At 52.7% G+C, this 14217-nt stretch overlaps 1 protein-coding gene across 1 annotated transcript in view; it reads right to left on the bottom strand.

The window, feature by feature from the left end:
* The window catches only part of SLC43A2 (solute carrier family 43 member 2), a 32033-nt gene extending 17928 nt beyond the window's left edge, over nucleotides 1-14105 (bottom strand). The window contains exons 1-6 of the mRNA XM_038157915.1: nucleotides 13987-14105; nucleotides 13562-13624; nucleotides 11971-12170; nucleotides 4903-5092; nucleotides 3884-3939; nucleotides 3122-3198 (exon numbers count right to left, since the gene is read on the bottom strand). Of these exons, the coding sequence (XP_038013843.1) occupies nucleotides 3122-3198; nucleotides 3884-3939; nucleotides 4903-5092; nucleotides 11971-12130 (483 nt within the window). The 5' untranslated portion in view covers nucleotides 12131-12170; nucleotides 13562-13624; nucleotides 13987-14105. The remainder of the gene's footprint in view (nucleotides 1-3121; nucleotides 3199-3883; nucleotides 3940-4902; nucleotides 5093-11970; nucleotides 12171-13561; nucleotides 13625-13986) is intronic.
* Nucleotides 14106-14217: the final 112 nt, after the last annotated feature.

Below are 14217 nucleotides of genomic sequence, written 5' to 3'. Positions count from 1 at the left end.
TCTTGCAGATTTCTTTTCCTCATCTGCCCTACAGTGAGTTTATAATAATTTATATTGTTTTCCAGCTTTTCCCTGGAGACATTCCATATACAGAAAACAGCACAGCATTGCTACCAAAGCCTGTTTCCCTCCTCTTGCAAGGACTGTTTGAAAGAACAGTAGAAAAAAAAACAAGGCATTGAGAGCTAGACTACTGAAAAATGGTATTTTTGTTCAATTAAACTTTGTTTTCCCTATTGGGGGTGTATTTGGAAGTTACAGACACTAAAAATATGTTCTGCAGGAAAGCCTCAAACTGCCCCCTTTGCCCAAAGCATATGGAAACTCCTGTTCCCATTCTCCAACAAACAAAAGCTCACAGAGCCCTAAGTTTTCTTAATATTTCCAAGCAAAAAAGATTCCCTACACAGAGATGTCCCCCCCACTCTGATTAGAGGGGGCTGTTTGCAGCAGAAAATCAGAGCAAAGCAGCTGTAATTCTTTGAAAGGAAAACAGGACAGAGAACAATCTATAAAAGGCTCTTTGTGGTAATTTATCACACATGTTTATTTCTTTGCATGAAATAGCTTCGGAGCAGAACCAGCGCCAGATTCCTGTGTTGCTGTCAGAGCCACCAGCACAGATCTGTTTCCATTTCCAATCTTCACTTACATTGGCCAAGACCAAGTCACGAGGCAGAAGTCTCCCCTCTGCATTTTAACAACAGGCACAGCCTGACCTTGTTCCCAGAACTGGGAAGCCTTTGCTGGCTGCCCCCTCCTCCCCGAGCCACAGGCCAGGCACCCAGGAGCAGCAGCTTGTTTTGGCTCCACAGCTCGCCATGTGCTGTCACCATACCCTGGGGACTTGTTGCTGGAAAAGGCTTTAAACTCAAGAGGCAAAGCTTTGTGGAGCACTGTCCCAGGCTCTAATCCTCAGAGATCCTGTTCATCCCTGTCTGAGGGTCCCTGCCACCAGATCACACCATGTCCCAGGAGGTGTCAACACCTGTCACCCCACAAGCTGGGCTTCAGGGACACGCTGCCACGAAGCAGCAACCAAAACCTGCCTGGTGTGGCCGAGAGCCATTGCACCAGTGGGTCTGCCCCGTTTCCTGGAGCAGCTCAGGTCACCTGCAGCTGGCAGGAGCAGGGAGTCACCTTGCTGTGACTTGTGTACGCAGCCAGCGCCTGTGGCAGCCAGACCGAGCTCCCCTGGCACCGGGAGGAGCGGGGCTCATCATCTCCTCGGCAATGCACGTCCTTACAAAGGTCTTTTGAGTGTCCCCTTTCAGCGTTCAGCCCGGGCACAAGGCGGAGCACAGTGTGCTCAGGCCACAACCCATGAGCTTGTCCCTCCCTCGCCTGTCCCCAGGGGCCGCAGCTGGAAGGAATCCACAAAGCATCACCCTGTGACAGCAGAAGATGGTTCTTGACACACCAAGTGCAGCTTGCAGGCAGAATGATAAAGCTGTAAGCTGCCAACAACCAACAGACAGCTGGTTCTAACAGGCAGCAGCACAGCTATGCTGTGGTGCAGGTAAAGGAGCGTTTCCCTCCCACTCGAGGCTATTTTTAATGACATTCACACGCCTCAGGTACCAAAATGCCTCTGTGCAGCTGCACAGGCAGCTACACCTGCCTGTGGATTGGAGAAGTCAGGCCTGAAGCCAGCCCAGCTCTTTGCAGAACACGCTGAGGGGATGGGCTCCACCTGAGGCATCTGTGTGGCCTCAACATCACTGCCTCCTTCAGACTCCCCAGGGCTTGGATCTCCTCTTGGAAGAGCTGACCTTTTTCCTGCTGCTGCTCTTCCTTGGCACTGCAGAGCTGGCTCACTAATTGAGGGCACTAATAAGTGGCTTTGCTTACTTCTGCTGCTAAAAGCCACAGCACAGCACACCCAATCTACTCCTGCCCTATCCTGCCCTCACTCCTATCATCACCAGTGGTTCTAAAATAATCTGTGACCCCTTAAAAATCACCCAGGGAGGCAATAATCAATGCTGGCAGCAGCAGGATGGGAATCCTCTTCTCTCCCACAGCACTACTGACGTGCTCCTCTTTTCCTTGCTTTTATTTGAAGCAGGATGACATTTGCCCCACAGTTCCTTGGGGTCACAGTGAAGAACACCACATATGAAGGACAGAGAAACATCTGCAGAGTTCTGAAAGCTATGAATATATGAAAGCAACAGCAGCAGCAAACCCACGGTACACAGAGTGCTCTCTAAAGCCAGCCTCTGCCAAATTTATGTCTCAGGACCTGAGCCAGTCTCTAAGCCCTGTTAAATTAGAGGTAACTTTAACAGGAACTTTTACTTCAACAGCAAGTTCAAGGTAGTGCAGTCCAAATCTGAAAGTTTTTAACTACAGCTCAGGGGAAAAAAAAAAAAAAAATTAAAAAAATCAGTGCTTCCCAGACTTGTTTTCTGGGCGACTTTCCACCCAGCCCTGCTTGAGCCACACTAACAACAATCAGGGTAATGAGGCAGAAAATAAAGCAGTTATTTGGAGAATGATACTGCTTCTGCCTCCAGGCAGAAAGAGCCCCAAAACGTAGAGATCCAGCTGACAGTTGTTGACCAAAGCTTTCCATACAATCCTGAACACATCCAAGTGGGCTGTCACACCCAACAACACAGCATTTCTAAGGAAGCCTGTGAGGGACTCTCACCCTTCTGAAAAGCAAAACCTTTTGTGATCAAGAAGAATCATGGAGGCGAGATGCACTCTGTGCTTGCAGAAAGCTGGTCATACCCAGCTGCAAGGGTTTGTGCCCTGCTGATTCTTCCTGCACTATGTCAATGCTAAATCCAGTGCAAACACACGTCCAGCCTGTGCCAAGCAGCTGAGCACTGCATGTACAGGCACATTATGAGCCCCAGACAAAAACACTTCCCTTTTTCCCCCCACCTTCACCTGAGATACAAAGGGCAGGTGAAAAAAAAAAAACGATTGGGGAAAACAAGCTTTAGAATAACAACCAAGGACTCGCTCCCAAGGGTGACTGACCCTTTGTACCAAACACAAACACGTGCTATTCAAGCCACAGGCAGAAGATCCACTTTGTTCCTGCCTGCCAGCCCAGCTCACAGCCACAGTGAGGGACAGAGCAGTCAGGTAGTAACTCTTCACTTACCGTGAGCGACGTGAAGGTCATGCACATCCCACCAAAGCCATTCAGAGCCAGGGCAATGAATATCAGCACAGACAGAGCTGCAACAATAAAAAACCTGCCCTCAGCTCTCACTGGAGTGCAGAGGGAAAGGAGACAGAGCCCTAAAGGCTTTGGTCCTGACATGTGGAATCCTCCGTGGATCAACACCCTCAGGACATGTCACGCTGCTCCTGACCCAGCACCCATCTCCCAGGCACACAGACTGGCAGGGACAGGGCTCTCCTCCAAGGCAGCTCAGGAGGGGATGGAAGGGTTCCTTTTCTCTAATGCACAGACTTGCTGATGCAGCTTGGCTGGTGGGTGTCAAAAGGAAGATTTACTCGAACAAACAATCCAAAGGGTCATCTCACTATCTGCTCTTGAGCAGCCAGCTCCATCTACCTCTGCTAAAAAAGCCAATTACACATTGGGTGCTATTAGCTATTTCCCAACCCTGAAAGAGCCAGGAACTCATCTGGAATTGCTCCTCCACAGGAGGCCCTGCTCAAACACAAAACTAAGAGACCTGAGTATCTCAGACGTTTGGCCCTTGCTACACTCTCCACTTGGTGTTGTGAAACACCAGCCCTTCCCAGAGCCACTTGGCTCCCTCAGCCTGGCAGACTGCTTGGCTTGTGACCCCAGTACAGCACTGGGGGGGTGACAATTTGAACTTTGATTCCCCAAAAACCCCAAACCAGAGCCCTGCAATGCTCCCAGCTCAGCAGAAAGATGCCAACTTACAGTCTGGGTTACTGGCACCGTACGCAATCAGCACACAGGACACGGCAAAGCAGGCACTGAAAGGGAACCAGAGCCATCAGTTTCTCACAAACGGCCCTACCCACAGTCAATTACAGCTGCTTCCACCTCCTCAGCACCTCGCAGGGCACTTTCTGTAAGAGGGAGGGAAGCTGGCAATTTGGAAAGAAAAATCCAGGGAAATACCCAAATATTATTTGCAAACAAGTATTACAGGCAAGCCTTGCACAAGGGCTGGGGCAGGAACGTTTCCTCCCAGCACTGACACAGCTCTGTCTGGACCCAAATTCCCACTGGTTTTCCAGCACAGAGTTTTTCCAGCCCTCACCTCAGGGTGACCAAAGGCAGCAGCAGCAGCTTTTGTCCTGAGCCCCAGCACTCAACTCCTCTCTGGTAGGGTCTGACTCAGAGACTTGCCCTGTTTTTCCCACTCTGCCCACAGGCCAGTTTGGTTTCTAATCAAGTTCACTGCATTAAAATTGTGACAGTTAAAACAGTGCTGGGGTCCAGGGATCCCAAAAGTCACTAATCCCTCCGTGCCATGACAGAAGCAGTTGACAACCTCGCTGTTTGAGGCAGAAAGCAACACACACCACATGGAAGAGAAGGGCCCTGGGAAAGGCAACAGGACATGTTTATCCCTGAGTTAACTCCCCAGCCTGCAAACAATGATGTAACATCTTGGTTTTGTGCCTCTCAGGACATAGCTCCCAGCCCAAGGAGAAAGCTACCCTCCCTGACTCACAAATGACTCCACTCTTCCTCCAGGCTCCATCTGGACAGGGATCACAGAGCAGCACTGGAGAGCTGAAGTGTGGCCACGGAGTCCCAGGCCCTTCCCTTATGGAGCAATTCACTGTGCTGGCTGAAATCACCCCAGAGCTGCTCTGCCGTCCTGTGCAGATCCCAGCCCCATCCCTCAGACACTTCCCAAGGCTGCAGGGAGCCCACAGCACCCAGCCAGGGTGGGAACTGAGCCTTCAGCCCCCCTGCACACCCACCTGCCCAGCAGCCGCAGCTTGCGGGGGCCGTACTTGTCCATGACAATTCCCAAGGGCAGCGTGATGGCACTGAGCAGGAAGGAGCCAATGGTGAAGGCCAAGTTCAGCATTTCATCCTGGGCGTTGCAGGAAGGCCATTTGTGCTCTGAAGCTGTGCTGTTGTCGAGCTCAGAGCTGTTGGTGGTGGTCTCTACACGGGATGAGAGAGGACAGTGTGTTAGGATGAGATTTAAAAGGCTGCAGGAAGGAGGAAAGAGAAAAGCCCTGCTGGGCATATGCCCTCCACAGTCCAGTTTTTATTTTAATCAGTGAGAAATGGAGAAGCAGAGCAGCAGAAGGATGAGGGAAACCTGATGAGCTCTGCTTTGAGCAGGAAAAAGCAGCCATGAGACAGGTATCCCACGTAGCAGCAGGGTAAAAACCTAGGGATGGAGATTCATTAATTCATTAAAACAACTATACAGCAATGGCCTGGCAATTACAGGAGACTAAACCCTGCTAAACCCAAAGGGATACAAAAATAAGGTCCTCCTAATCTACAGCTGTCATGTTCTCAGAGATCTTTTCCCTAACAAAACTAACGACAGCTACAGCCAAATCAGTTATTTTGGTTCCAGACACCAGGCTGACAAGGCCTGGCACTGAGCAGCAGCCTGCTCAAATAAAAAGCTTCCTACCCTCACTGCAGGCATCAGGATGAAGAATGGCTTTGCAGCAGCCACCCTGCTTTGACTGCCCTGGCTCTGAAAAATCCTTCCTGGATTTAACTACCCTGTTCCCAGGGGGGCTGGCAGCTCACCTGCCTTCTCTGTTTTTTTAAAGGATTGATGCATCTTTAAGCCCTACCCTGTAATTAGCATTTTCTATTCTTTCAAAATGGGTTTAGGTCACACAGATCAATTATATCCCCAGCTTTCTGTTCTTGCCCTTACATGAGGAACTCTGCATGCAAACTCCCACGCTGAACAGAGCCCACGTTGTGTAACCAAGACAGAAACAGGACAGTTCAAAAAAAAAAAAAAAAGAAAAAAGAAAGGAAAGAAGTTCCCTTTTACTGCCTCATGTCAGCTCTTCTCCTGTTACATGTCTATCCCAAGGCTGCCTACAACTCCTCGAGTGAGCTGTGTGCCTCCAGACTTCCATTAACTCACAGCTCCAGTGCACTCCAGCTCTCCTTCTCCCAACACTTATCTGGAACCTTTGCTGCTATGACGAAGCACTTGCTCTCCTGCTGCTGCTGCAAGCCAGTGATATAAAATACTCTCCTTCTTATTTAATAATTGATCTAAGTTCAGTACTAAAGGAGGAACAGAGAGAAGTCACCGACATAACTACCAGCATGAAGTGAGGCTGGAGATTCCCAGTGAGCCTGGTTGGTTTAGTTAATTAGCAGGAATCCCTCATGTGCAAGTGGCTTCCCATCCACTGCTTGCTGTGGCTGGTGGGGGAGATCCCCACGGCTGCTCTGCGCTGGCTCTGGAAGTGGCACAGCCCCACCTTGCAGCTTCCACTCAAACCCCAGCCCCCCTACAGTTACTGGTTTAACCCTGGCTCTCCCTAAACCACCCTCCCAGCTTTGTGTCCACTGCAAACAAAGCTCGCTCCACCTTCCTGCCTTCAGGTATCAGCAGGAATTCAGGCACTGATATCTGAGGCCTTGGGGCTGCCTCTGTCCCGCCCCAGCACCCCAGGGAAGGCTGGGGCATTTCTCCCCGTTTACATTGCTCCCGTCAGCATCTTTGCTAAGATTGCTTCTAACTGCCTGTGTTCCTTTCCACTGCCATGTGCCCCTGACTGATAACCTAATCTGCCCCTTCTCTTGTCCTGTTAGTCATGGATAGCCAGAGTAAGCAACAAATATCCCCAAAATGTCACATGTGCCACCAACAGCATCTCCTCTGCACGGAGGGCAGCGCTGTAGCCTGAAGAACCTGAGTCACATCCTTAGAAATCAGTCCTGGACAGACTTTGGGAGGCTCTCTGCAGTTTTCACCCACAGCATCGAGGCTTTTGGGCTCTCCACAAAGATAAATTCATAGGAAACAGATGTGGGTGAGAGGTGAAACTCGGGAAAACAAGGAGGAGGGGGGGAATTGACAAAGTAGTAGCAGTTTCCCTGTGTCAGCACTCTCCAGAGATAGCTCAGCTGATGAGTGGAAGGAGGGTGGAGGGACACGAACAGTGCAGTGACCTTATAACTTCTGCACGTGTTACAGCCTCAGTAACCCTCCCCACACAGATCTCCAAGCAGGAACACTCAGCCTTTAAAGCTGAAGAATATGAATCCCTGCTCATGTTTTGATGTGTTCATTGCTCCGTGTCCCCAAGGAGCTCGCACAGCACACACCTGTACACACCATGAGGAGTGGGCATGAGGTGAGGATACAGCTCAAACAGCAAAGAAATCTGCCCCTCTCTGAACACTGGAAAGCTGGGAATGGGACGCCAAACTTCACTCCCTGCCTGTACCAACCACCTTGTTTACAGCTGCTGGGTGCCAGCTCCAAGGAGGGGCCAGGCAACAGCGCTATGTGGAAATACAAATTGTTTGTGAAAATAGAAGCAGCCCCTGAGCAACAAGAGAAGATCCACTGAGGCGTAATGGAAATGATTCCAGCAGCCCTTGGCACCCTGACATCCCCTGATCCTTTGAGCCACGTCCATAAATAGAACATTTTGGAAGGGCTGCAGGTGCGTGCTGCAGGCACAAGGTCCAGCCAAGAGCCGACTCATCCGCGAGCGCGGATTCAGGTGCCAGCAGCTCGTTGGCACAGGACAGCGAGTGGCAGCACAGGACATGCAGCTTAGGAGGGGCTTAATGGGCAGAGAACCTGCCTAACTGCTCACCTACCTAAAGCACCTGGTTACAGCAAACAGCACCTTCCCCTCAATGACAGCTCAGATCCCCTTCCAGATCGGTGCGTGCCACACTCCCAGGAAAAGCTCCTACGTGCCTGGCTCCACCTGGAAAACTGCTCTGGGGAAGGACTGGCTCCGTGCCACGGTGGTGCCCTCCCCAAATCCTCTTGCCAAGTCCACCTGCATGCAGCACTCGAGGTGTCACACCCGGGCAAGGCAGCAGGACAGAGGCTGTGCTCACTCACTGCTGCCTCACTGACAAGCCAGCAGAAGCTACAAGTCTTTACCAGCAATTACAAGAACACTGCTGCCTATTTTTACAGCACTCCCCACACAAGCAGCAGGATTTCTACTGCCCAATTAGTAGTTCAAGTTACTATTTAAAGAATGACAGCTTAGGTAAGGAGAAGGCTGCCTGGGTAATCATTTATGTCAAGATCATCGCTGGGATTTGTTCAGGCTGGAACACTCAAAGCCATCCTTTCTCCAAGCAGCAGGTCAATCATTAACTGCTCTTTACTGACCTCTTCAAATCCCAGGCACACACACACACCACATTACCAGAGGAACGAGTCTGGCTTTTCCAGCAGTGACTGCCATCTCAGATGGCAGAGAGCAGCTTTCCTTTCATCTTATTTCATGGATCAGACTGAGTCAAACAGGCAAGGCACCCCCAGCCACTCTCACAATAGCTCTGTCACAGCCTGCACACACTCATCTTCCTCCTCTCTTTTTTATAGAAGAAGAAAAAAAATGGAGGGAAAAAAAAAAAAGACAAATCAAGGGCAAAGAACGGGGAGTATTGGTTTAAAAAAATAGCACACTGAAAGACATGTGCAAACAACTGATTCTGCAGTCTGCCCACATAAGAACATGTTTTCTCTTTTGAGGATGGTGTCATACTTCTGGGAACTGGGAGGAGATGTTCTTGCTTTGTACCACTGCAAAAGCAATTTATTCGGGTTTCCCTGCCCTTCCACTTGCACTTCCAGGACCCCCTCTCTGGGTTCCTGAAAGCTTCATATGACCAAGGCACAGTCCCAGTTAAACTCTCCTTCTCTCCCCAGCTGTGGTTTCATTTTGCAGCTGCTCTCAGCCAGCACCTTCCCACGACAGTTGCTGATCAGCACAGTGTGTTTCCTGTACAAACTGAATATTTACCACCTTCACTCTTCCTGTTTACAGCCTCACACGTGCAGCCCTTCCACAAATCCTAGCTGTCATATCTGCCCAGATTGTGAGGGACCTTCAGACTGCAAGTTCCCCACCCAGAGCTCAGATAAATAAGGGAAAAGAGCTGTAAGGCAGCACCTTCCCCCTTTGACCACGTCAGGGCTCGTTAACTTGCTGTAAGTGAATTAGCTTATCATCCCTTTGGTAGTCTGCAGCCCTGTCTTAGAGGAAAGCCCTCTGTGCCCCTTATCTCTGCTCTTTGTGAGCACATTATCAAGTTCAGGACATTCTTCTTTCTTCAAGCGTGTGTGTTTCAGACTCAAGCGTTCAGCTTCCCAATCCCAGAAACATCATAGCAAGGCAAGGCCCTGGACTGATCAAATTCCCCAAGAGCTGATAAGGCCTAGAACGGTGATAAAGACTGTGGAGTCAGCACTTGCACCGAATAAAAGATGCTGCTTCAGTTGGTTAAAGGCCAAGTAGTAGTGTAGTAAAATTAAAATGGGAACAAAGTGCTACTACCAGGCTCCTTGTCAGCGAATTTCAAACATACCTCAGGAGGTGGCCCAGCGGGTACAACCCCCCATTCCAGCACTGTTGCACAACTGCTCTAAAAATATTTTGTTATTTCAGATTTTTTCCCCCAGGTGTCCATCTCCACCCTCCCGTTACTGAGTTAAGAGTCCATTGGACCCCACATTTGTACAAGGGGTGAGTAAAATCCAACACGAGGAGCCAAGGGCAAGCAAGGGATTCAACAGGGAGACAAGGAGTCCTTCATGAACTGCAGCACTTTCTGGGCAGCTGCTGTTACCTTCAGAGAAGAGCCTGCAGAAGGGACAAGGTCTAGTTTTGCCTTTCATTGGAAAGCATCACAAAGTACAAGAGCTTATGCTGACAAACTGAAAGCCCTGCCAAGAACCTTTGGCTCATTAGGAAAATTCTTTTTTTTTTCTTTCCTTTGCAATACTTACATGCCCACAGCAGCATTAGGAACAACAAGTGCCCAAAGGCTACTAGTCATGATTTGTTTGCACCAGCCTTCCAGCCAAGTTGGCTGCAGGATTCAATAGGTTACACTGAAAAAGGCAACCACTGGGTCACCCTAATGCCAGCAAAGGGACAACTCAGTTTGGGGCTGGTCACTGAGAGCCTCCACACACTTGGAGCCAGCAGTCTTCCCCACAAAACTCTTACAGAGAGGACAAAACCAGAAAAAGGAACGTGAGTCAGCACAGATGAATGCCCCCACAGCTCATCACAAGCCATCACCGAGTTCAGAAGTGATGGCCAGATATTTGAGGACAATGAGAACATTTGACTGCACAAATTTCTTCTCAGGGATTAAGCTCTCTTGCCTCAGGGCACAGGTTGGCCACTGGGAGGGAGCAGTTGCCCCCAGGGCAGCAATTTCACAGCTGTCCAAACATCTGCATCTTCCCTGTGGTCTGTGGGCATGGACACTCCCGTGGGGAGAGCCAAAAAAGCCACAGGTTGGTGAACAGGAGTGAGAAACCGAGGTGAACCTCACTGATCTGGGACAAACTGAAAGCAGCCAAGTCAAAGGGCACGAGGTGGGTCCCAAGTGAAGTTCTTGTCAGCAGAGCACATCTCAGGAAGCAGACAAGCAAATGCCTGCTCGCAGAGACAGTCAGCATTTGCTTATCAGCTCGTGTGTGCTTTATCTGGGTGGCAGAAAGTCTCCACCTGATGGGTTTAATGTGATCTCTTGGCTGTGACAAAGTCTCCCGATGGGGAGAGCACACAGCAGCCTTGAACAGAAGTCCTGCAGGGTCTCCAGGCACTGGGAGTCTCCCTCACACACAGGAGTGCTCCTGGGGACCCGAGTGACAGGGACACGCTGGGGAGCACTGCCCTGGGAGGAGAGCACAGGATGGAGATGGAGCTGCCAAACTGGAGCTGATAAAAGACTCAAACATGTGCATGTTTGCCAGGTGCACCAACCCAGGCCCCAGCACACAAAGCAGGGGAGATAAGCAGCTGATGAATGAGCAAAACCCAAAGAATCATCACATCATTCACAGGTACCTTTGTCTGGACTTTGTTTCCCCACACCTCAGTTTTCTCCCACTGTTCTCAGCCTTTACTCACTGAGGCTCCATGCACTGATTTCCAGCTCTTTCCACACACTGCTTCCTCCACCAGCCCCAGATGGGCTGATCTCAGTCTCCATCAGGCATCTCTGGGCAGAGCCCAAACTGCCTCTCTTCACTCTGCCCTTCCCCTCTCTGGGCACATGCAAACCCTCAGCACCACAGCAGCTTTCCAAATCCACACCACACCTTTACCCTCGGGTTCCTTTTAACCCCACCGACCACCCAAACACACTGTGGGGTGCACAATTCTCTCCATGCCCAGGCTGGGGATAGATTCCACCTCCAGGCTGTTTCCCCAGTATTACCATTCCCACACCACAAAGTTATCTCTCCCCTTCCAGGCCGTATCTGCAACAGGGACAGTCACTTCTGGCTGGGGCAGAGGGTAAATCTCAAGCCCTCACAGAAACACAGCCTGGTTTGAGCACATCCTGAGTGCTTGAAGAAGGAGAGGAATGTTCAACAGTATTTAATTCTGCAAATTCTCCTCAACAGCAGCACTGGACTGCCCTGATATTATTGCTACCCATGCTCCTTGTTTTCTCACCACTAAGGACAAAGTTCCTCTTATAAAGCCAGGACAGCCTCCCCACAAATCATCATCCTCCAGAGCCCATCCAGCCTTCCCTTGCAGAGGAAGAACTCATGGCCAAGTGGAAAAGGCTATCCAGAAAAGTTCTACCCCATCATTAAAGCTCCTTTTCCCAACCACCCTGCAAAACAACAGCACCTACAGGCACACTGCACCATCACAAGGACGCCACTGGCTTTAGGAAGGAGCACAAATCCCTTCCTTCTCCCCTGGGATCAACGTGGAGCTCAGCCCTCCTCCAACCACTTCCACACCACCCTGCAGCAGGGAACCACACCAGCAAACCTCAGCAGCAGCTTACCCCCACACGAGCCCAAAAATGCTTACCTAACCCGTAGCACAGGTAGGAATAAAACCCTTCTGCCTTCAGCATGATGAGCAGGGACCCCCAGCCCAGCAGGACGGCAGAGAAGAGCAGGTTCTCGATGATGGCCGTGAAGGCCATCCACCAGCGCCGCCGGTGCGCCGTGGCCAGCGTGGGGGCCATGGCTGCCTGGTGGGGTGGCCTCCTCCTTCAGAGCTTCAACCTGCAGGGAGCAACACCCAGTGAGCCCACGCTGCTCAAAGAGCACGAAAAACCCCGTGGTTTAAGGGATCTCCTCACTAAGTACCCAGGCAAGGCTGCCTGCCGGATGCCAGGCACTCGGTGCAGAACTGGTTTTTGCAGGTGCCAGCTTGCCAAGTGACCTGCAGGGATGGGGGAGGCACAGGTGCCCTTGGAAGAGCCCCTGGGGTGCTCATTCTGAGGGACACGGGGCTCTGCTCAAGGACTCTGTTCCACTGCCCGAGCAGCAGGTATGAAGATGCAGCAAACAGCCTGGAGCCCGCTGCCCCTGCACGGGGCAGGCACCGAGGGAATAAACACCGGGGCAGGGGACTGCAGCCAGCACCCTGATGTCCCCACTGCCATCAGCAGGGCTGGGGGACACAGCCCTACATCCCAGAGGTGGCTTCAGAGACCCACCAGGTCTGCTCTGCCCCGTGCAAAAGCACAGGCGTGCTCTGGAAGGTGTGTGAGGGGTCTGTAAATGCAGTTTATCACCAATGGCTCACCCAGGAGCATTTTTGCTGCCTGCCAGCCCAGCCAGCTGGGAGACACCGCAGCTCAGTGGCATCTCCAGGCTGCCCCAGATGCTGGAGCTGCATTAACTGTGTCCAGCTCCACTGGTGCCAGACCCAGGGGCCCATGGGAGCAAGCAAATTGGGGAACACACCTGTCCAAGGGGACAACCTGACCCTGGGGAGCCCCGAGTGTCACAAGGCAGGTGGCCCTTTTGAGACAAGCTGAGGCTTTTCCCACCCCAGGCACACCTCGGGCTGCACTGAGGGGGAAGCAGCTGGCCACACAGCCAGCCAGGGCAGCTTCCCTTATGGGAGACCCCAGCACCGGGTGCTTTGGCAGGACGGGGGTCTGACCCAGCAGTGATGCCTGGGGGTCAGGGCCCCCTCCCAGCCACAGCTGTCGCTTCAGATCCCCCCGCAGCCGTGCCCCCCCCCACCCACACCGCAGGCCCGCTGCCCCAGCACAGCCCACAACGCATTTCCTCCATCACCTCCTCCTCCTCTTCCTCATCCCTGCACAGCCCCCCCCCGGCCCCGCTATCCTTCCCCAGCCCAGCGATCCTCTCTGCGACAAGAGCCGCAGCCCGCTGTCCCCGCTACCAGCCGCCCCCCAGTGTCCCCCAGCACAGCCCACCCCCACATCACTGCCGCCGCACCACACACCCCCAAAAAGCCCCGCAGCACCCCCTCCCTCCTCGCCATCCAGCCCCCCACCCACGCTCCCCTCTCCATCCGCTCTCCCTCCGCCGCTTGCCACTCCCACGCGCGAATCCCCCGATGCCCCCCACCCTGCCCAGTGCCCCCCCTCCCATGCAAACCCCGGGGCGGTCCCCCCCGGGCGCCGTGCCCCGCTCACCGCCGGTGCCGGTGCCGCGCCCGCTCCGCTCCGCCGCGGTCCCACCCGGGCTTTTTATCCGCCCTCCGAGGCAAAACAGGCGCGCCCGCTGATTGGCCGCCGCCTCAGCCAATGGCCGCGCGCGCCGCTGCCGCTGGGGCACGTGCCGGTTCGCCCCCCCCCCCCCCCGGGACCCCTCACGGCGCCCCCACCCCCGGGACCCCCTCATGGGATCCCCCCGGTATCTCAGCCCGGGACCCCCGAGATACTCCCGATACCCCCCACGGGATCCCCCAGAAGATCCCCGATATCTCCTCCCGGGACCCCCCAGTATATTCCCCTGGGATCCAACGGTACCCCCCGATATCTTCTCCCGATAACCTCCCCATTTCTTCCCCCGGTAATCCCCGATATCTACTTCCTGCTATCCCCCAAGTATCTCTCACCCCCAGGTATCCCTGATATTTTTCTCCTCCGGTACTCGCCGGGATTCCCCCGGTACTCCTGTAGTATGTCTCGATATTCCCCGGGACCCCTCCCGGTCTGCAGGAACCCCCAGTACCCACACACACACACAGACCCTCACACACAGAGGCCCTCACACACAGAGACCCTCACACGCACAGACCCTCACACACACAGAGAACCTCACACACACAGAGAACCTCACACACACA

This window comes from Motacilla alba, chromosome 19, assembly GCF_015832195.1.
Source record: "Motacilla alba alba isolate MOTALB_02 chromosome 19, Motacilla_alba_V1.0_pri, whole genome shotgun sequence".
NCBI classification, from domain to species: domain Eukaryota; kingdom Metazoa; phylum Chordata; class Aves; order Passeriformes; family Motacillidae; genus Motacilla; species Motacilla alba.
The sequence above is the reverse complement of the archived record's forward strand: the minus strand, read 5'-3'. Positions and strand labels throughout refer to the sequence as shown.